The sequence below is a fragment of the Apostichopus japonicus genome, chromosome 3 (assembly GCF_037975245.1).
Source record: "Apostichopus japonicus isolate 1M-3 chromosome 3, ASM3797524v1, whole genome shotgun sequence".
Classification (NCBI taxonomy): domain Eukaryota; kingdom Metazoa; phylum Echinodermata; class Holothuroidea; order Aspidochirotida; family Stichopodidae; genus Apostichopus; species Apostichopus japonicus.
The window spans coordinates 1,761,564-1,785,515 of record NC_092563.1 but is presented as its reverse complement, the minus strand read 5'-3'; the positions used below and the strand labels follow the sequence as shown (position 1 = coordinate 1,785,515).

Sequence of the window (23,952 nt, the reverse complement as noted above, 5' to 3'; positions counted from 1 at the left end):
ACAAAAGCTAAAAAATGATACTAACGTATGCTTCTCCTATCATTACTGGTAAACTAATATTTCACTGGTAACGTTCTTTACTTTACTTTGTTTGCTTTGTATGTGTGAGAGACAAACATCCTGTGTTAGTCATCCCCATGAACTTTGGCTTTCAATCCCTCCTCACTCCTTTCAAAGTTGATCTGTGTTTGTGTTAAATAACTGGAAGAAAACTAATATCATTAATGAAATACTACCTTTATTCCTGGAGCTGGAACCAAAGCTGAGTTTTGGAGCCAAAAAAAATCTTCATTATTCGAAAATGTTTCACCTCTCTCTCTCTCTCTCTGTTCTGATCTATAGGCGGCTACATCGTGATTGGGATGCGAGAGGAATTCCTGGATGTTGCCAAGGAATTTCAAAATGGACAACTAGAAGGAGAGATGAAGAGGCTGGCTGACGAAAAAAGATGGGAATGGGTTCAGAGAGAGGCTATCATAGAATTCTTTGCTGGAAAACCAGGCGTCCACTTTGTGTTCAAAGTGTTGTAGGGATATTGACACAAACAGGTCTTAAATTTGTATTGTTATCAGCGTATCAGTTTAAGTAGACATTTTCATAAATAATAGGGATTTATGGCAAGTTGGTAAAATGACCAAAATTACAAACAGGATCTTCCGGCTGTTGTCTGCATTGTACTCTGTCTCTCTGTTCATTGTGAATGTTAGAAATCAAAACATGATGATGATGATGATTTATGATGTTTAAGATCTATAAACTACAGACTTTTTGTCTTTGAATATTTTCAGGGAATTCTTTGAACAAATCAGAGATAAGTTTTTGATACAAATTTGGTTTTGTCTTTTGTTAAAGATGTGTATACTGATTCTCAACGATGGTTCATGCCAGTTGTTAGTGCCTTGAATAGAGCTCATGCCCTGTTCATGAATCTTGACAAACCATGAGTTGCCTTCATTACTATGCCTTGGATTATTTGCTTACCGTAGACTGTCCTATCATGCAACACAACACATGGTAACTTTAACAGCTCAAAGGTGGGAATCTCTTATATGGGGATAGTCCAATGGCTGAAGTCAATTGCTTTCAAACTAAGGATTGGTATTTTCTGCATTTTTAGGCGATGCTCACAACATCCACAGAACACTTCGTATGGCAAAGATATGGATTTTTTTCCAAAGGAGTGGTACATTGTCAAACGCACATGGCAACAGCTGTGTTTGATTGTGATGTTATCATGGGCAATTGATCTACAAAATGTTCATTACAGTTTAGTATTTACAGAGAAGGAAAATAATACCAAAAATGTATTTGGAATATATTTGTCTCAAATGCAGCGAACATTGAAAACTGAAGCAAACTTTCCAAAGGTATCACATTTCAAGTATAAATCAACAAGAAGATTATAAGATTAAAAAAAGGGTTTTCTTAGGGACATTTGCTGTTCACTGACTTGTCTAATGTGATCCACTCCCTGGAAGAAGCAAGGATTTAGCCATTCAAACTAGGTTACATTCAATCAATCAATTTCTCTTAACAGAGTGGAATGTTTTTGTTTTTTCTATAAGCCTTGCATTGTCTGCCACAGAAATATCCCTTACACTGTGCAAAACCCTTCCACTTCCATAGCAACTGTCACTACAGGGGGTAACCCAATGGCAAAAGGAAGTTGAAGTTAAAGTTAGGACGTCTGTCCGGAGTTCCAGGAGATAGCAATATCTTATGACATTCTAACTTGACTATGTTACATACATCCTGGCTGCTGCTACTAAATGTCGTCTTTGTGATTTCCTAATATGCTAGATGGTCAAGTTATGGTCACCCGTGCTCAGACTTGAATAAATATTCACTACCACACTCGAAGCGTTTTCCAAACATACATAAGATGTATACTTTAGTCATATAGTGGAAATTCCTCAATCTCTGTAAAATCATTAGGAAAGTCCAAATCTCCACAAAAAAAAAACTTAAATTTTGGGGTCTATTCTTTTGCTGATGACCTAAAAAATCCTCACAAGACTAAGATTTAAAGTGGTGATGATATCTGAGGATTGATATTAGTGGATTGAAAATCTTGACCCAGGGAGGTTTCGCAGATAGTTACTTTGATTTAGGTTTTTTGTGATATTTATTGTGAAATTTAATTAATCTCAATAATACCAAAATAAAATGAAAAAATTGTAACTTTCTCAATCATAGAAATGAAATTATGTTTCTTATATCCAGGATATTTAAGACACTGTGACATAATCAATGGTCAATAAAATCAAGAAATTTTGGAAGTAGTGACAGAAAAATATTTTTGTAGCAAAGGTTAAAAATATATATAATTTTTATATGTGTCAAGGACTGATACAAATACAATAATAAAAATATATGACGATATCGTCTGCCATTATCGTAACATCGTCAACAAGTTAGTTATGCTCACATGGGGACACTTATCAGGCAGATGGTGGAATTTGAAACTGAGTCTGAGATTTCTTCATATTAAAGTTTGTCCAAATTTTAAAACTTTGCATGATAGGTTTCGTTTACAATCATTGATAGTATACAACAAATTGTGTAAACTGTTTTCACATTTGAAAAGGTGAAATGTCAACGTAATCATTTTGAGAAAACTTGTCACTGTCATTGTGTCATAGGAATACCTCACACAAACAGTCACAAAGAATGTCAACGTATAGCATAGCACAGGGGTTGTAGTTTAAGTTTTCTAGGGATGGAGAATTGTTGATTGGATTCTGTAAAGGAGGGCCAGAGAGAACTAAACTCTTGTTATGCATATTTTGAACAAAAATGTAGGATAAACCTGAAGGGTGTTCAAGGCTAAGACCAATAAGGGCCTGTTTACCCAATTAACACATTTCTGTGGGCCAAATCATTTTTCCGGGGGAATGGAATTCTTCACGGACTGGATTTTGGCCTGTAAGCCACGTAACTGATAATTCCTGAAGTGAATGATTTCAGACAGTGTAGCGAGAGGTCTTAGTGGCGTCAGTGTGTTACTTATGACAGAAGAATGTGATACATTGCCTAGATACAGACAGTATTAATGATGAGGCTTTTTTCTTTTTTTTTAAACAGCTAAGTATATTTTTCATATTTCCACTGCCTTAGTAGGAAAATACGACAAAACACTCTAGTTGAAAAATATCAACAAAAATGGTGTTTTATCATGTTGTGATGAAGTGTTATTCTAAGAGGCAATTGTTGGGAGTATGTGGTTCCACTTGTTCTGGGATGCAATTGTGAGGTGTACAATATGTGGTTATTCACATGCAGGATGCTCAGTTAAGTTAGTAACCGTAGATGGGTTTAAATTTTCACACAGGCGGTTGTTATTATGAAAACAAATTTTTCATTCATACAAATGGTTGAAGAGGATGGAGATGATTATATCCTCTTCAATTAATAACTAAAACGACTGTCATATTTTCCTTTTGTTTAGACATTTTGCAGTATACTCACAGGTTTGGGTTTTTAATTTGGAATTTAGGTTTGGGTTTTTAATTTTGGAATTTTTTTTCCCAGCTGTTATTATTCTGTGTTGCTCTGCTGTGTTTGTTATAAGCTGAGATAATAACTCTACAAACAATTAGGAAAACAATATCTTAATATCTTTAAAATGCTTCAGTACTTTTTAGTAGTCTTAATGGTGTGTAAGTAAAACTGTCAGTTCCGTGTATTCATTTCATTCTTCTATTGATAAGTCATAGATCTAACTCAGCAGGATGGAATTTCTAAGCTGAGATTTTGTGTACCTTATTAACTGTGTCAGGGTTACTATACATTATCTGAAGGTTGGCTGACAAGTTGTTGCAACCTGTTAAGAGGGGGCAGGATCTAAGTTGAGGGCTTTCCCTTTTCTCCTTTTGTTTTTAAAATGGAGTTTGAATGCACCTACAAAACTGGTAGAAGTTTTGAAGGTTGTAACAAGAAGCATGCCTTGTGAGATAAGTAACAACGAAGGTCTCTTACTATCCACCTTCATTTACTCAAATTTGAATAGGTAGACGGTCAAATCACTAAATTCCCCTGCCCCTCCAGACGCTCACTTCAGGTAAAAAAAATGTATAGTAACGGGGAACCCTGATGCAGTTGGATCCATGACTTGCTAACCAAGAGTGTTACAGGGAGCAATACTATTTTGATAAGAGCAAACACTTCCTTACATTGCATATAGTACATGTTTATATTAAAAAATAAGAATTCCATATATATGATCTTTCATAATCTTTTGTAATTTAATCTTCTAATAGATATATTTGGCTCTGTTTGTAAAACGAAAGGAAAAAAAAGACAAGGAAAGAATAATGTTAACTTAATTGATTATTGCTTTTGTTATTTGTTCTTTATTAAAAGCTTAAGTTTATATTAAAGATAGTGTGGATAGAAAAAAATGGGAGGCATTTTTGTTATTTTGTTTTCCATCGTTTAAATGCACAATCCATATCGATCAAGAAAAGCTTAATTCTTTCATCAGATTCTACAGGGTCAGTTCATTTTTTTAAACAGTAATTTAGATATTACCATATTTTTGGTACGGGCAATAAATCAAAAGCTGTGTTCACTTACTTGTGTTTCTCGGTTTATTCCTTGTTCTTGTTCTTTGGGTGGCCATTAATGTATATTAACATCAGCCTAGATTTAAATGTTGTACTTTCCAAGGTAAATATTGTAACCCAACTGGTACCCAAGCTGTTCAGTATCTCTGTGCTTTGATGTTACATAGCTCATCTTACTCTACTTGTAAATAATCCAAGCTCACCAAGCTAGCAGTATTTGTACTGTTCCCCGGTCTAATTCAATCTTTCTGTACCTCTTTTTAAACCCAGGCTATTCTTGCTATACTCATACTGGTAGCTAAGCTTGTCAATCTTGCTCGTATCAGACACCTGGTCCTCAACAGGTTCTCAAAAGGACCAACGGTTGATTTGTGATATTTTCGGCAATAATATTGTGTGTGTACATCGGACCACATAACAATTTTAGGACAGTGCTGCTCCCTTGTTAAAATATTCCTTAAAAGCAAGGGACCATAGTGCTCTTGGGCTCTTGTTTAGTTTATAAAGTAAATCTTATGGTCTTCATAATCTTGATCTTTAAACTTGGAAAACCATTTTCGGTATTTATTTATTCTCAGTTCAGGGACTTGTGCTCGTGTTCGAGGTTTTCCATATGTTTATATGCCATGACAATATGCATACACTACCAGGATTAATTCTTAAGGGGACCTTTATTTAAGAGTGGATCACATGTGCTCTAGTAGACATGTACTCCACAAGATTAGACATTTGCTTAACATGAAATACAGTGGACATGTGTTACACAAGGCATGTGCTACGCCAGGTAGACATGTGCTACACATGAAATACAGTAGACGTGCTACACAAGGCATGTGCTACACTAGACATACATGTGCTATACACATGTGTGACATTAGACATGTGCTAAACATGAAATACAGTGGACATGTGTTACACAAGGCATGTGCTACACAAGGCATGTGCTACGCCGGGTAGACGTGCTACACATGAAATACAGTAGACGTGCTACACAAGGCATGTGCTACACAAGACATACATGTGCTATACACATGTGTGACATTAGACGTGCTAAACATGAAATACTGTGGACAAGTGTTACACAAGGCATGTGCTACACAAGGCAATATGTGCTACGCCGGGTAGACATGTGCTACACATGAAATACAGTAGACGTGCTACACAAGGCATGTGCTACACAAGACATACATGTGCTATACACATGTGTGACATTAGACATGTGCCAAACATGAAATACAGTGGACATGTGTTATTCAAGGCATGTGCTACACAAGGCATGTGCTACGTTGAGTAGACATGTGCTACACATGAAATACGTACAGTAGACATGCTACACAAGGCATGTGCTACACAAGACATACTTATGCTATACATGTGTTACATAATACATTAGACATGTGCTAAACATGAAATACAGTGGACATGTGTTGCACAAGTCATGTGCTACACAAGTGAATACAGATGGTGTAACCAGACTTTTTCCTACAGACACATGCTAGACTGCTACACATGTGCTCCACAAGGCATGTGCTATAGGCCTTAACATGCACTGTGGTAGACATTTGCTACTCAGAAGTCATGATATGATGTTCCATTAAAGCTGTTGTTTGTGAAATTTGCCAACCATGTTTGTACCATACATGACCATATTAAGGAAACACTAGGTAGCTAAAAACTCTTCTGTGACTGGTCCACCATAAATGCAAAAATGAATGAATAATTTAGCCATTAAGCCAGTGGATTTAATCGGTAAAATGCCTTTTAATCAGGAGCAACCAAATGTTTGTAATCAATGGATATCTCTTAATATCGGATGAAACTGCATTCCCCCAAACAAAGAACTGTATTTCTTATATATATTCTGCACAAACATTCACAATGATTTTTAAAGAAATTGATAAACGGAGATATTGATAATTGGGTGGATCGAGTGATACATAATTATTTTGTGAATATTACTCGAGTTGGTAGTAATTATAGTCAACATAAAATACTACATTTAACCTTCGACCCCCAAAAATATAAAAAATTAAAATAGTTTTGCTTCTGAGCTATAGACTCTACTTAATTGTTATTTTTTTTAAGGTTGTTACTTAATTATTGCACTCAAAATGTGTATGGATTTGGTGTTTGTACTTCTGTTTGTGATAAGTTTGTATCTTATATATCTTAATTGTCCTTTCCTTTGTTTATTTTTGTTTTGTTTTACATTTCCTTGGTCAAATTGACCGTTAAATTATTATAGTATTTTAAAAGAAATATGATAAACAAAAGGAAAAAGTTGATTTTTTCTTTGATTTTTTTTCTTTATTTCTCATAAAAGTGCATAATACACATAAAAGACTTAAACGTTTTTATACAGACTGATTAGTTACAATTTGCCTAACAAATTCAGATTTCTTACATAATGACTTACCAGGTTTGAGCAAAATATGTTACAAATACGGATACCCTTTGGCCAACATGTACAAGAGGGTGTGAAGACTCGCACACAAAGAAACGTCTCATGCCGGTAATCTGACCTAGTTCGAATGAGGTGTAACAGAAGTGTTAGACACCACCATCGATCCCAGAAAATACACACACAGCTTGCTAGCGTCGGTAATTAGACACTAGTGTACAGTCAACAGGCACAGTACACTGGTTTCATAAAATGTGCCAACCATTCTGTGTAAATGCATAAACTAGGTCAAGTAAACAATGTTTTTCTAGCTGCAATTTCACTGAGTATTTTGTACTGAAATTATATTGCAAGTTGTTTGTGTAGTCGTTTTTGTACCTTTTGAAGCAAATGGGGATGCAGTCAAAACGTAGTTTTTTTTTATGGCGTTGAAATACTGGTGTGATCTTGCACATCACAGCAGTGACACTGGTAAAATGTCACCTTTCTGTCCGATGATTAAATTGTGAACCAGGTGGTGTGAGTCCTGTATTGTCTCAAACAGTTAACATTCTAAAACTATCAAAACATTTCTGAAATATTTTCACCGATGGCTCTGACTTGATAATTTGATAACATATATTCAGTTCTATGCATATATTCATGATACATGATTCTTACATTTCAGGCCAGCTGCAACAAGTCAGTAACCAGTACAAATCAGGGAATTATTATTTATAACTGTCATTATTGTACTTGTGTATATTTCTTGGCACTCAAAGTGCAGATTTTACTAGATCAACAAAGTCTAATTAAACATTACATTGCATTCTTTGACAAATGGAAATGACAGTCGTTAATATCGGTCTAGTTGTTGCAACACACACAGATACCACGTCCTCATTACATTGTACACATGTGTGCATAAAAAGCACTTTGATCTTTGACTAGAGCCTCAGAAATGCAATCCTGGGTGGAAACAGGCCCATCTGTCAAACTGCATAGGGGCAATGTCCGACTCCCATTCCCTGATAAACCCCCAGCAAGGTGTTCAGAAACACCTGCTTGTCCATTGCAGCTAGCTATCAGCACTCAAGAGCTAGTCAAACAAACACAGAGGTTTTATTTTTTTTTTCCTTCCTGGCCGTGAGAGGTGTTCACCGAAAGCACACCTTTTCTTGAACTAGAAATTTCATCAATTCTGTGGGTTCCTGTATTTATCTTTCATGACAATTGGTCTGAGTGCCTTGATGCGATGTGCGTGTCTCTCCCCTTAGATCATAAAGGACTCCAGCTCTCCAGTTGTCTTGGACATCATGACCCAAGATCAACCTCCTTCCATCCCTTCATCATCTTTAGAACCAACATGTCATCATCATCAATCTCTCCATGTGACCTCCACTTCATCCGTTCTATATCTGCATCAAATCAAAATGAAAAGGGGGGCAAAACAACAAAGTTACATTTGGGAGAGGAACTATTATTTCAAAGCCAATTTGTGATAATTTACCAAACGAAATGCCAATCTCCTTCCAACAAGTTAACCTTACATAATAGAAGTTCTGACCAATGCTGACCTCCAGTTATCTCAGACCACTGCTTAAAAACTTGGTAAGATTCTCGTACAAACTAAGGTGAACTTACATGTAACAATGTATGAAATACGTAGAACTTGTGACAATTAAAAGATTTGTAAGTTAACTTCTGACCTGGGTTCACCTTCAGTGATGATTTGTTAGTTGTGAGGTTGTAATGTGAGGGCTCATATGATATTTAGTAGTGGAGCTGTCATGCTCTGATAGTTTTCTGATCTAACATGACCATTGAAACACAACTTAAGTTTAGGAATTGGCACACGACAATTTAACATACCCAAAGTATATAAATGTTATATACTTTCTTTTCAAAATACTGCTTTTTAAAGACATCCAGATGTTAACCTTGTGACCTCATATGACCTTCTACTTCCAGGATATTTTTTATATCTGGTATATTTAACTTTAAATTTCCATGCTGTATGATCGTCGCATTGTTGTGTTAAAGTTACTTTGGAAACAATGTTTCCAAATTTTGATCTTTGATATTGCAAGACATTGAACCGATTGTGTAGAGAATTTACACTATTCATGAGAACCAGTTATCAACCAGTTATCAACCGGTTATCAACCGGTTTTCAACAGTACCACTGCTCAATATCTACGACTCAGAATTTTGCCTTCAAGTGTTTTATTACTACTATTGGTCCAATATATTACCAGAGATAACTCTGCTTGTATTGCTTCCTGTGTTTAGACAAACATACACAACAGCCTAGAGAGTCCATTCTAATACATTCTTATGTTATCAGCCTAGAGAGTCCGCTCTAATACGTTCCTATATCAAGTACTGAATCTAGAAATTGGAATCAAGCCAAACCTATATTTGTTGTTGGATCACTGCCACTCCTGGGGCATGCATGCTTAGATAGCAGTGATGTGTTTATCGCTACCACACACAAACAGTGTGGGGCAAGTTTGTCTAACCTAGTCAAAGAGCTTTTCTGATCTTTGTTACAATGTTTACACATCAAATTTGCTCTGGCCAATTTCCAAATCTATATAGCTCTGAAGTTCAAGCAAGTAGGCTTGAAGCGGCCACTTACGTTGATTTTGTAAAATTTCTGATACTCTAATGGTAAAGAAATAGCTCAGTTTAGAGCAATAAAGTTCACACATGAAAAAGTACTTTGTCCAAGGTATAAAATATCCAATGCCCCCCCCCCCCTCCTAAAGAATAGTGCACATGGGAATTCTCTTTATTTGTCTCATAAGTGCAAAAAGAGGTCTTCCTTGTGAATAACAGGGTATAAATGTGTTGAATGACTTGAATTGGCTTGCCTTTATGTTTGTAATTGTAAACAATCACAGCGTGCATAATACATTCATCCTGTTTCTACAAAGGGAGGGACAAACGGGTGAAACTATTCGGGGCCTTTCGCCAAATTTGGGGCCTTACCTAGAACAGAGCATATCACATGTCTGGAGACATTTTAGGGGAAATTTTTAATCTGTGGACAGCACATGAAGTCATGTAACTGTCCTCGGAAATCTGTGGGTGTCTTATCAACTTAACGTAGTTAGACTTATATGAACTACAGACTGGCAGCAATTTGTTAAGACTCACCACAGACTGACTGGAAAATGGGAGTACAGGATACATACTAGCTATGTACTAAACTATAGACTGGCAGTTGGGTGGTACCTACCCCCCCCCCCCCTCCCCTCCTCTTGTATAGACACATCTCAGAGTGACTACACACTGGTATACAGGATACATTCTAGTTATGTACTAAACTATAAACTGGCAGTTGGGTGGTACCCCCCCCTCCCCTCGTACAGTATAGACACATCTCAGAGTGAGTCAATCGTAAAATATCTTCAAATAGCAAATAATTATGAAAAGTACCACTACGGATACTGTCACTTCTCTTTAAAGAACCAGTTTTAAATTTATTATTTCTTTTTTAAAGCCCAAAACTCATTCCACGCCGACCAGTTAAGTGGTAGGTATTAATATTATGCGGCATATATGGTGGCTTCAATTAAATTAGTGCAGCAGTAGCAACCTTTGAGGGAGAATTTTCATTTCGTTCCAAATATGGTAAAATCAGTGGGATATTAGCCCTACATCACTAAGAGATAATAAATTAACACCTGCCAAGTTAATAAACATATATCAAATTAGAATGGGCAGTTCTAGGTATCTCTACTGTGGACTCTGGCAGACAGGATACTTAACACTGCTATTTGATATGAAATTATCTTTCAGAATTATCTTTCTAATCAAAGCGTTATCTTTCCAATCAAAGCACAACTGACTCCGAATTGTTTCTCATCGTCCAAACAAGAGCAACTAACGGGGTACTAATCAGCCTTAGCAGTTACATTTCATTTTTTAATAGCAGTAACCATTCATTTTTAACTCCAATTCTTATGTGTACAGTAGACTCATCCTACGTACATCTGTTATGTTGTTGTATGAAGGCATAGGCTAGATGCTTGGTGCAGCTTTGAAGAATTTAGGTAGTACGATATCTACACAACCACTAAGAGGTATAACCAGCTAGTAATTAGTATCAGCAGCAAATGGGGAAAACACCTTCAGTCTAAACCTTGTAATCGAAGTAGGCTAAGCCAAATTATATCTGTTATAAAAGTGCTGTAGGCATTGGATATTAAAGATCCAATTATGATAATAGGTTTTACCATATCCAAGCTTGTCCTGACATTGGTGGCTGCATGGGGGGGGGGGAGTGAGGGTGGTGGACCATGGGGCCATGCCCCCACTCCGAGACACCCCCCACCTTCTATCATCGATAAGGAAAAGATTCAGTCAGGGGATTTTGTACAATCAGCTGGGGAATTATTTTAGTAAACTGTGTGGATGACTCAATTTTACCTCTGCGTGCACCAAGTTTCATCCCAAGCGGTGGTTTGACCGGACTTGAACATTTCCCATCCCGCTTGAGCTATCATAGCACCATTGTCAATACAGAATCTGGAACGATAACAAATAGGTGGGAATAATTGTTTTTATTGTTATTATTATTATTTTTGTCATTGTTGTGCTCACAAGTAGGCAACAATTTTCATAATGTAGAAAAAGTAGACATGTGGGGAAAATCAGGTACAAATATGGGATTTCTGTATTGAATAGAAATTCAAAATTTGTTTTAACAGGTTATTTAATGGACTGTCCATTGCGATTAAATTCAAACATTAGCTAATGCAGGAAAACAGCACTTCAAAATACAAACATTCATGGGTAATAGTAAAATTTAACCTCCAGTGAAATGCCTTCAAAAGACATGACCAAATAACATATGTCATACATAGCATTGGAGACTATTCCACTACATGTCCCCCTACATTTGAGAAAGATTTTTAAAGAAGACAGTTCAAGACATTTTATGATGGATGGACAGGAAACCCATCACATCCTCCATCTGTCCCCTCACTTCCCTCTCACTCTCCCTCATAATGGTTGTTCACATTACCTCTCCCTCCATCTGTCCCCTCACTTCCCTCTCACTCTCCCTCATAATGGTTGTTAACATTACCTCTCCCTCCACATGTCCCCTCACTTCCCTCTATCTCCCTCATAATGGTTGTTCACATTACCTCTCCCTCCACATGTCCCCTCACTTCCCTCTATCCCCCTCATAATGGTTGATCACATTACCTCTCCCTCCACATGTCCCCTCACTTCCCTCTATCCCCCTCATAATGGTTGATCACATTACCTCTCCCTCCACATGTCCCCTCACTTCCCTCTATCCCCCTCATAATGGTTGATCACATTACCTCTCCCTCCACATGTCCCCTCACTTCCCTCTATCCCCCTCATAATGGTTGATCACATTACCTCTCCCTCCACATGTCCCCTCACTTCCCTCTATCTCCCTCATAATGGTTGATCACATTACCTCTCCCTCCACATGTCCCCTCACTTCCCTCTATCTCCCTCATAATGGTTGATCACATTACCTCTCCCTCCACATGTCCCCTCACTTCCCTCTATCCCCCTCATAATGGTTGATCACATTACCTCTCCCTCCACATGTCCCCTCACTTCCCTCTATCTCCCTCATAATGGTTGATCACATTACCTCTCCCTCCACATGTCCCCTCACTTCCCTCTATCCCCCTCATAATGGTTGATCACATTACCTCTCCCTCCACATGTCCCCTCACTTCCCTCTATCTCCCTCATAATGGTTGATCACATTACCTCTCCCTCCACATGTCCCCTCACTTCCCTCTATCCACCTCATAATGGTTGATCACATTACCTCTCCCTCCACATGTCCCCTCACTTCCCTCTATCCCCCTCATAATGGTTGATCACATTACCTCTCCCTCCACATGTCCCCTCACTTCCCTCTATCTCCCTCATAATGGTTGTCACATTACCTCTCCCTCCACATGTCCCCTCACTTCCCTCTATCCCCCTCATAATGGTTGATCACATTACCTCTCCCTCCACATGTCCCCTCACTTCCCTCTATCTCCCTCATAATGGTTGATCACATTACCTCTCCCTCCACATGTCCCCTCACTTCCCTCTATCCCCCTCATAATGGTTGTTCACATTACCTTTCATCTGTGGCAAATAATTTAGCATTCCTCTCCTTTGCCATCGCTCCCATCATTTCTTGGAGACGGACATTGCCTGGCGAAAGAGTGAGAGTGGAAGTAGCAAATGTAATATTGCAAAATGAAGATTTCAACTTGTTGGTTAAGATCAAGTTTTCCAAATGATACTAACTATTGTTGAAGGACTACATATTTCTTCCATGCGAAGGAAACAGCGACTCAAAATAAGTCGTACTTAAAATTTGGAGCGGAAAAGAAATTAGTTTAAATCTACTGAAGGAAGAGTAACCCATCTTAAAAAGTTCAAAAGGTTGTAAGAGGAACACGAAAGGAAATAGAAAGGTGGAAAGGGGAGGAGGGAGGGGCGGAGGGGCGGAGGGAGGGGTGGATCATAAGGGACCATTGATTAATTGCATTTACACCACAGGACTATCTATGTAGTCATCAATTACAGTCTTTGCAATTCAGGGAAGGAACAGAGTTAGGCTGCAGTATATTTTACTACTGTCCTGGCTATACTTACAGCCAACACCCCCGACTATAAGAACTTCCCTGGTTTCGCAGTGCGCCATGGCCCTCTCTGTTATCTCCACCAGCATGGCAAAGATGGTCTCCTGCAGAATATAAAGAAATAAAATGTAAAAGAAATAAAACAGGGAGAAATTTTAAAGGAGGCTTCTAACCATCTTTGAACAAGAAGCATAAAATCATTTACCCATTAGAACAAATCACTCATTAAACATAACTGCATCCTTCCTGGAGTAAATTATTTTGCAATCTGACCCAAGGCTTAACTGTCTGTTCTACATAAGTTAATGGCTGCATGAACATCTCCTACAAAACTACATTTTGCAGTCGGTGGAACTTGTTTCTTACCACACTAAACCATTATGCTTCTGCACTGAGCAGGACTACCCTCATTAAAGATGACAAGTATAATAAAATAAATAAAAGAATATGCTTTCAACCTTTTGGAAAAACACACCCACAAGAACATGTGTACTTCTGTCTCATATGTACATGTAGTTTAGTATATGTGTTAATAGTCATAACTCCATCTGTAGAGATACATATCAAAATTATCTTTGAAATATTACCTGAAGTGAAAAGCAGAGGTCCTCAGGGGTGCATTCACCAGATTTGAGCTTCTTATGAGCTACATCCTGAAAGAGAGAGGGATTACATCATCAAAATATTACCACATATCCAAAAGGCAAAACAAGTTAATTAAATAAAATATAAAATAAATTGCAAAAATGCATCGAGGTTTCCGATGATTTCATTACACTATACTTCTGCATGTTCACCAGAAATAGCTCTTACAATATCTGTCCTGAACCACTATTTTGATGTACAGTTACACTATGGCATGGTAAACACAGGTCAGTCTACTGTACCTGGCACTACACACCTCCACCAAAAAACAATACCGGTCTTGCACTCAAAGCGATGCATCGACACACCAAGTATGAGCAGTATCCATGATCACCATCATCAACATCATTCATCATCATCACCTTCACCATCATCACCGTAACCATCATTTATCATCACTGTCTATCGTCATTGTCATCGTAACCGTCATATCGTCACCGCCACCTTCACACCATTTTCATCCATCATCATCGTGATTCATCATCACTCATCATCCTCACCTACTACTACTACTACTACACATTAGTGCCAAGTAAGTTGATTAAGACTATTGAGACTGGTATCGTTTTGGTGGTGTTTATGATGGGGATGCAAACTGGGGCTTTAATATGTGACCCAACTCTGAGTTAATGATTGGTTAAACTAAAACAATGTACAACTTAACAGCTACATATCTGTTTAGATATAAATAACAACATACTGTTTTCATCTTTGGTTACAACTTACCTCAATATAGGACAATAAACCAGAGAAAGAGACGTCCATACCCTTCACCACATATGGAAGGTCAATGAGAACTTTACCTCTACAAATTGAGAAGAGTGAAGGGGGGGAAAAAAAATTAAACCTTAGTAAATTGTTTACCTTCTGACAAACCCTAAAACAGAAATGTACAAATTTTGGCCTGATTTTTCAGAAGAAACTTGATCTTGGTGTAATGAAGTCCATTCAATGAGTTTCTTAAAATTTATCTCTAACTCTGAAAAAGTTAATAAATTAAAGAATAAACAGAGAGGAAGAGAGAAAAAGAAAACAAAATTGGTTTTCTTACTTTTTGGCAGCTTGTTCTATGTTGTAACCAGGACTTGGATCATTTGATAGCTGCAGAGATTGAAAATTACAAAGTGTTATGTTTCATCAGAGTAACACACATCATGGTTAATATGTGGGAAATAATAAACTGTTTCTGTAAATATGAAAACTAATTAACCGATTCCCTATGATGTTGCAAGAAAAGTTTGCTTACCAGGGCAAAAACAAACTTCATTGACATTTACTAAAATTTGGCTATTTATAATCTCCTTTGTTTTAATAATTCTTAAATATCAATTGAGGATTTAATGAAAAACCAAACCAAGAAACCATCATGTTTCAATTAAAGGTAAATGTAACTTTAGTTGCTGAAAATGATATTACTTTGACTAGTGAATCCTGACTAGGTCCCAAGTTACAAATCTTTGCAACTGGTTATTCCCAAATGAGGAAAAATTCCACCAATTTTTAAATTACAACTCACATATCGTGATCTGACTAGTACGGGCAATTTGGAATATACAACTCGAGGGATAGTGCACAAAAGTAGGATATGAGAACTAAATATACATATTACGTTAAACTGGATCATGAAATATTAGAAACAGTTATGAAAGGAAATATGCAACATACCTTTAAAATTCTTGCAAACCTGTCAAGACAATTTCCGACTGCTATGTCAATGGTCTCACCAAATATTCTGTATCTTCTTTGTGAGTATGCTATGACCTGAACAGAGGATAATAGCAATACGTCCCAGTCAGAGATTATGTAGATAATGTAACCGTTGAATTAATATGTTAAAACGATAAATATCAAATTTCTTTTTTTTAAGTACATACTTTATGACAACTGCAGAATATGAAATTATTTTAATGGTATAACTTTTGAAGCACATGCCTCGAAATTCAGATTTATCGTAATTCAGACTTAGTTACTAAATCGGCTAAATTCCGGTGGGAGTTTGCCTGAAGAAAAAAGAGGAAGACGTAAGAACTGAAACAATTCAGAGGGCCAAATGATCAAGAACAAGGACAATGTCAGTGATAAGATTTGGATGATAATAGAGTGATTCAGGAAGTAAGGGGAAAAACTGCAAGCCTGATATAAGTAAACAAAAAGAAAAAATGTAAAAGATTTCTTCTCAATATATAAAAGCAATTGTAAAGATGAATAATTAGTTCATATCAAACCTACCTGCGTATTACCGCCGCTGACATACAGGACTACCGGATTTACAGCTCCTGTTATCAACCGTCCCATCTCAATATCTGTACTACTGAGTTCAAGGTAACAACTTTTTGAAATTTTTAGAAATGACGTTTTTACTTCTGTTTCCTTCTCACAAAGTTTCAAATGAGAAATTTATAAACTACAACAAGCATGAACAAAGCATGAGATTTTATTGTGAAAATCGTTTAGAGCTACGATCAGGATTAGTTTGGCGTTCAAAGGAGCGCTAGATGGCTTTACTAACAATGCCATCAATCCCCCCCTCCCCCCCCCCCAAGAATTTCTTTGAAGATGGACTGGCGAGGAGCAATATCAGAAAATAATATAGAGATTGATACCAAATGGGATGAAACATACTCAAGACTAAGTCAACTTAATGTATCATACAGACTTTGACTATCTGTTGGCCTGAAATGACCTTTGACCTGTGCAAAAAATACACTATGGTTCTTTTACTCTAAAAACTCAAAACAGGTATTTACAACTGGTCACTATGGAAACAATTGTGAACAGTTTCTGTTGTTTGGCAGAAACTCTGGGTAGCTAAACTTAAGGTTGAATTATTTTACTTTCAATGTTATAATAATTTGGTATTTGGAAAATGGATACGACCGATACAATGGTTAACACCGATGATTGGAACATTCCAGAGTTGCGCAATGGTTCGAGCCACAACAGCGGTAGATACTAAAGGCCCTCCCATTCCGGGACCTGTACATGAGGACAAAACAGGCGGAAAATGTAAACAGTTATTTGACAAATGTACGAGCAGTTGGGGGAGTAACTTCAGTCTGCTTTGAGACAGTTATTCACTGCAAACTTAATTTCAACATCTTGTCTAGTCCTGTAGCATTTATACCAAAGACATAAGCTGGGGAAATACATCACAAAGAAACAGCACAGAGAGTAAAATCACATATTGTGGATCTGAAACTTTACATGCAAGTGATGTTTTAGTAATGAAAAGGAGATATATGCAGTTAGGTAGATGATGATGATGGTAGTGGTGGTGGTGGTGGTAGCCAACAGATTTTGTTAATTCCTTACCAATGTTTTTTTTTATTGTATATCACTGTTTTAAGTTTTAAAGTCTATACAGACTGTAGTTTGCATTGGGTGCAAGGGTTGCCAGTTTTTCTGATGCAACCGGCCAAAGTAGTGCCCAAATCGGGTGAAAAAATGCCAAATACAAATTTGCTATTATTTTATGACAACTGACCCTGTATATGAAATGGAAATTGTATGGGTTTGCAATTTGTTGCAATTGGGTCTCTTAGAAGAACATAAGGGAGTGAAATTTGGTATAAAAATTGCAATTTTGTTACCAACATGTAGGCCCAGATTTCGGACTGAATGACATGAACTAATTGACATCAATGTTCTTTGGGAAAAGAAAAAAAGATTTAAGAAATAAAAACACCAAAATGCTGTTTGGCCAGACGTTTCACTTTCCTCCTGCCAGCTGGTCGGGAAGAGACAATGCTAAACTATTGACAGGTACCTCTGAACACAGTAGAGTGAGGGTGCCTTGGTTGTGGGGAGACAGGTATGTGAGTGTTATAAAAATTCAGGTAAAGTATTTACCTTTGGTATAACAGACACAGTCTATATCCTGAGGTGTGAGCTTAGCTTCCTTCATACATCTAAGAGAAAATTTACAAAGAAATAATTTGTGTGTATAATATGACCAGAAACAACCGTCAAACATAACCTATACATTTATGCATGATTGGACTCCACAGTATTTGACAATGGTTGATTAATAATGTACATTTACCATGAACTAAAACCCTTGAGATGCATTAAATTCAAGAAGTAAACAAGAGAAATATATCTACATAAGTTTCTCCACACTTTCCATCCTCTGTTTGCCTCATTTGTTTATCATAAGTGCAAGAAAAACTGAGAGGGACACAACAAAACGGGAAGAAGTAACAGCAATAACGACTACGCAGAATCATGTGTGTCTTCCATACTGCATTCCATGTTTGTCTATTATGATGTACAAAACTGAATGTTCACAAATTTATCTTACTGTTTAAGAACTTCTACTGCATGTTCTTGGTGATGCTTGGCAGTGTCTCTTGGTAGGAAACCTGTAAAATAAAAAAATATTATAGTGATACAGTAAAGCATGACAAGCAACGCCCAAAAAGCCAAAACTGTGAGACATGGTGTTATTTTTCGTTGGATAAGGATCATCAGATGATTATCAGACTTAAATAGTTAATAGACATTGGCCTAATTGCATTATAGTAGCACTTACAATACAATACAGTTGGTATGGTGTCTGTGTATAACATAACTTTCACAAATTGAAATTATTGCACAATATCTAAATAAAACAAAGTTTGAAATTTTGAATCTCAGCAATGGAAAAGACATCAATTAAATTGAAGATGGGTACCAATTTTTAATTTCTTTCACGTTGTTAAATTTGGATGATAATAATTATTCACACAATGGACCAGTGCTTATTTCACACCCTTGTCGCCTCTAGCAGTTCCTCTGCTACACCTATCGTGCATTGTGGTGAGGTCAGCATGCTAAACTTTCATGACATGAAATCCCTGGAGTGTTTCATTTTGAGTGATCTTAACTTTAATCTAATGACATTAAACTAATCCTTTGTGTTATCAGTGTCAATTTTACTTCTTTCAATTTGAAGGTTTGAAAACATGCTAAGAGGCTAATGTAACTTCAGAATTAACCATGTTAGAGCTTTTATTTAAGCTTGAATGTACTGGTTGAAAATAGTTTTATTGACAATGAGAGAAACAAAACTAAGCAGTGACTTTTGTCTGTTATGATAAATTTTTGCTATTACAATGTCAATAGCCACAAAGGCTCTGCATGTTTTATGCATGCTGCTGTTATGTCACTGTGACATATCATGTTGATGACCAGATTAGAGTAGTAGTTAATGAGTTACAATTTTGTTTTCAACCCCCTTGGCACTTTTTATAAGTCACGACATGCCTAAAAAAAATAATACATTTCCATAGAGTTTCATACTTTTCTACACTATTTGAAATAAAAACTGAGCAATGAAGCTAATGAAGTTACCACAACTCGTTAATGGAAGAAATTGTCATCACTTTTTTCATCTTTTTACTTGAATGCATACCTTGTCCAGGTGGAGTTATGTAGGTGTGTCTTGGGTTGGCAAGAACTTCCCCATCGCGGACAATTCCTATACCAAGTTTATTGGCACTTCCTTCAAATCCAATTACAGTAGGCATTTCTTCCTAGTGTTACCCAGTAGCCAACTTCAGTTTTTCAAATCTTTGAGGAAAAACATATATCATTTCAAGTTATTTATTTCTGTTAAACAAGAAAAATTGAAATAAAACTGGCCCATGCACAACTCTCAATGACTGCTGCACAAATTGAGAGTACTATACTGTAGTTGCAACAGATTAAAATTAATGGCCGTGCAGTAAGTCAATAAAATTTTACTAGTTAAAATGAATGCCCATGTCATATATGAATATCTGCCCGCTTCAAATAACAGGAGCTAAGTTATTTGAGTTCAAATGAGCCCTTGATGCTACAAGTGAGGATCCCTATTGGATCCGATTTTGGATTTTGGCTGTTTTGTGGAATTACTTTTGCCACTGACCTTGCTGCTTATACTAAGTACTATTTCTTGATGGAACTGGCTTGTTGATGACGACACCACACTGAGAGAGAAACCTTTTCTTTAAAACTGGTATTTTGCTTCATAAGTGGGTGGAAATTAACAACTTTTCACATTTTTACATTTTCTCTGGGGTAGCACATGCATTAAAAGCTAATTATGAGATGATCTTACATTCAGGATCACAAGAATCTTCAAGAAGTGTGATGTCAATTAACACAAGTAGCAATAGTACTAGACCTAGTCTAGTACTAGATACAGTATACGGTAGTGCTGATAGTCGTAATCGATTAATCGCCAGTAGTCACGATTACACTTTGGAAGTTTGATTAATCGCCCTCAAAACCTAAGTTGCGATAACTCGACTACAAGCTAGCACTACACATAATCTGCTTTAAAAAATAGCCTAAGCTATCAAAAACAACACTAAAGCAGTTTGTCAGCAAATATCGCAATAAGTATACAGGTTCTCACAATGCTACACTAGCACTGTGCTGTGTTAAAAATTGGCAAGCATCTGCTCCAGTTAGATTCATGCATTTGCTTGTCAATAATACGCTCGTTATAAAGTGCAACATTCAGTTCTAGCAATGTTTAATCATTGCACATAATCGCAAGTTCGTAACTTATTAATCTCTTAGGATTGCCAAAGTATTTGTCATTTCTTCAGACATGTTTACAATCACTTCATTACTGGCCTGGCTCACATTTATCGGATGTGTGATAGAGTGTGTCGATTGCGGTGGAGTTTCATTTCAATGTGCAAAATATGTGCCTGCTATCGCACTAGGCTGAAGCCTAGCCTAGAACATCCTTCTACAGCAGGGTTGTCCAACCTACGGCCCGCGGGCCACAGTCCGGCCCGCCGCAGGGTTGCGTCTGGCCCGCCAGAGATGCTGTACGGTGCAAAATTTTAGTGAGCAGATTTATTGATAACAATTTGAAGCTATATAATCAATCATTCGAACCTTCTGGGTCCAAAAAACTGCATACAGGTCAGTTTGTGTGACACTCTCAGCGGAGGGGGGGGGGGCGGCTGGGCTTTATTCATCTGTTTTATCAGGAAGGAAGTGCTCACATTTGTTGCGTTGGGCTTCGGGCAAAAAATAAAAAAATCGAGCGTAGGGTTCATGCAGCCCCCTCCTTCATCATAATCATTCCATGTGGCCCTCCTCTGCAAAAGGTTGGACAACCCTGTTCTACAGCAAACTATTGCACACTGATCATCACACCGCTACAAGGTGTAACAACCATTGTTTGCATGGTTGCTTTTATTACTGCATGTTTGCTTTTATTAGTGCTTGTGGCTGTTGTAGCCTCGTAGATTCATTCAAAAGTTTTTGATTGACTATGGATGATTTTAAGAAACGTAGCTTGAAACTTGTTCACAGTTTTGTTTGGTAGATGTTTTAACATGATTTAGACACCATGCAAGACACGAAAGAAAATGAAGACAGTGCACCATGGAGCAAGATTTGTTTTTACCATTTCTGCAATGTAAAAATGACAGTGATGAGATCATATCTGTAACCGAGTAATCGCGAGAAGAGCTATGCAATTAATCGACTACAAAATTAAGAGTCAACTATCAGCACTAGTATATGGAAGGTAATTATCAGTTAGTTTCGAATCTTCCTTCTCAGAGGTTAACATGGAAGCAAGAGTCAATTGAAAAGTAATCATAAATGGGAATCTTTGAACTTGTAGACCAGATCCTCAGGGAATGAACAATTTGCAATGTTTCTTAATGTTGGATTAGGCTATAGGTATAGTACCTTGTTATTGTAAAGGACTTTTCTTTTCCTATAGCCAACTTAAGGCTTCTAAGTTTTGCCTTTAACTTTGAAAAACACCTTGTCATCACATTTGACTAACTCAAAGAGGTGTACGTTTAGCCTGCGACCACATCAATTGCGTAACTGAGTAGCCTAGTAATATTCGCGAAATAGGTTCGCATGTTGCCACTGCCAGTTCCTTGGTTAGGCTTGCATCTCCTTACTCTTTAGGCCTATTGTTAAGTTAGATTTGAAAACCATATCCACCGCACAAAAGAAAAATTCAAGCTTAAATTGTATGAGACATACCTAGAGGTTTCTACCAAATGAGAAACAGCAGCTGAGAATGCTGAAAACTATATTGGAAAATATTGAGTTGTACAGTGTCAATAGATTATTATATGGGACGCCAAAAGGGACGGTATTTTCCATTGAGTTAGGCTCACATAGAAATTGACTTACTTCAATTTCTATGGACAATAATTAGTCAATTTATATCCTACTAGTTCATGGTACTCACATTTACTTATGTATTTTCCCGTTCGTTAGTTTTGTACTCTGGAAATCTAATAAACATACTAATGAAATATTAAGTACTCGCGCTTATAAGCTTGCTTTTTTACTAGTAGTTCCGGGGATTTTATTTGCTAACCGTATCAAAGCGGCGGTTGTAACTCGTACTACAATTATGTGTTGGCTACGTAGGTATGAAAAGCTTCAGGCATACTCAGGTGCGTATCCAGGGGGGGGGCGTTGGGGGCGCGCGCCCCCCGGGTAAGAAAAAGAGGAGAGAAAAAAAAGAGAAGAAAAAAGGAAAAAAGAGGGGAAAAAAGAGGAGGAGGAGAGGAAGGAAGGGAAAAGAAAAAGAAGAAAAAGAGAAAAAGGAGAAAAGGAGGGAGTAAAAGAAAAACGCGAAGACACCGGGGAGAGAAAGAGGAACAGTGACATCATTACAGCGCTGAAGGGTAGCCAGTGACGGATCAATGATTCCGTAAAAGTGTGACTCAGTGGCGGCGGAACCAGGGGGGCTTGGGGGGGCTCAGCCCCCCCAATAAAAAAGTCGAGGGGGCAAATGCATGATAAGCCCCCCCAATATTTACCAAGGCTCCGAAACGTGCATCTGCCCATTTTTCAATGCATACTTGTCGATCTGTCCGATGCACACGTATACTCTATAGGTGTAATAATTTTAGTAATTGCTGGGGGACCCTCGGCCCGTCCCCTGGGTATAGACCACAATGTCACCCCAACCGCGTCTTCACGCCCCGTGAAAAGTGGAAGCAGTGAGTGTGAGTACCGGTAAGCGTAACACAACTTCGTCTTAGGCCAATGACTTGCCTCATTTCAGCCAGTTCTCCAACATCCCCTTACTTAGTGGCGGAGCGTCCATATGTACAGTCAGGGGGCGGATGCCCCCCCCCCCTGACGGACTCAAATGGACTGCTGGCGCCCTTTTCAGCTTTTCACTACTTTTTACTTATTCGAGATTTTTGACTATTTTATTGCGCTCTCATATACCTATTGACATTTGTCATATTCTGTTGGTGTAATTTTCCGACAAAATGGCGACGACACCTATTTATTCTCCGTTTATCTGCAAATTAGCAAGGCCCCAGAAAGGGTCATTTCCTGCAATCTAGGGAGTATCTTTACTCAAAAATTTTCTGTACGCTCCGCGCCAACCTGTGGTGGCGCTCCGCTTAGATAGTGTCGAAAGCGCCCTACAGACCATTCTTGCCCTCCCTGACCAATACTCTAGCTCCGCCACTGCCCTTACTACACTCAAAAACATCTTTGCGAGTACACTACGAGTATACTCTCTTAATAAACCATCGAATATACAAATTACAATGTTTTACAGACTTTTACGTGCAATCTGAGAAATTGCAGGCTTGAGACCCATATTTTAGGGCTAGGTATTCGCAGCATAAAACACTCGGAAAGTGCCGTTTCCGGCCATCTGGGGGTTTGAAAAAACCCAAAATTTTCTTGTACGCTCCGCGCCAACCGATGGTGGCGCTCCGCTTAGATAGTCTCC

General features: G+C 37.7%; 2 protein-coding genes and 1 long non-coding RNA gene across 4 annotated transcripts in view; 1 reads left to right on the top strand and 2 right to left on the bottom strand.

Annotated features, from left to right (window-relative positions):
• The window catches only part of LOC139959704 (uncharacterized), a 57,043-nt gene extending 56,695 nt beyond the window's left edge, over window positions 1–348 (bottom strand). The window contains exon 1 of the long non-coding RNA XR_011790212.1: window positions 237–348. This is a non-coding gene — a long non-coding RNA (uncharacterized lncRNA). The remainder of the gene's footprint in view (window positions 1–236) is intronic.
• The window catches only part of LOC139959695 (methyltransferase-like protein 27), a 50,174-nt gene extending 45,604 nt beyond the window's left edge, over window positions 1–4,570 (top strand). For both annotated transcript variants that reach the window (XM_071957506.1, XM_071957497.1), the window contains exon 6: window positions 343–4,570. In XM_071957506.1, the coding sequence (XP_071813607.1) occupies window positions 343–530 (188 nt within the window). In that variant the 3' untranslated portion in view covers window positions 531–4,570. The remainder of the gene's footprint in view (window positions 1–342) is intronic.
• Window positions 830–22,344, bottom strand: LOC139959651 (probable tRNA N6-adenosine threonylcarbamoyltransferase). The gene is made up of 14 exons (XM_071957447.1): window positions 22,224–22,344; window positions 19,627–19,784; window positions 18,535–18,595; window positions 18,084–18,142; window positions 17,109–17,210; window positions 16,464–16,537; window positions 15,900–15,995; window positions 15,286–15,335; window positions 14,961–15,039; window positions 14,177–14,242; window positions 13,603–13,693; window positions 13,080–13,155; window positions 11,383–11,481; window positions 830–8,363 (listed from the first exon to the last, which is right to left on the bottom strand). The coding sequence occupies exons 2-14, from the start codon at window positions 19,739–19,741 to the stop codon at window positions 8,324–8,326; spliced, it is 1,008 nt and encodes a 335-aa protein (XP_071813548.1). The 5' UTR covers window positions 19,742–19,784; window positions 22,224–22,344; the 3' UTR covers window positions 830–8,323.
• Between the last annotated feature and the right edge of the window lie 1,608 nt (window positions 22,345–23,952).

What these genes read in the sequence shown, in the direction of transcription:
- LOC139959651 (XM_071957447.1), bottom strand. Translation starts at nt 19,741, where the DNA reads ATGCCTACTGTAATTGGATTTGAAGGAAGTGCCAATAAACTTGGTATA. An exon ending in CATAACTCCACCTGGACAAG is followed by an intron (nt 18,596 to 19,626) that starts GTATGCATTCAA and finishes TTTATTTTACAG; the next exon opens with GTTTCCTACCAAGAGACACT. An exon ending in TGTTAACCATTGTATCGGTC is followed by an intron (nt 16,538 to 17,108) that starts GTATCCATTTTC and finishes TCAGTAGTACAG; the next exon opens with ATATTGAGATGGGACGGTTG.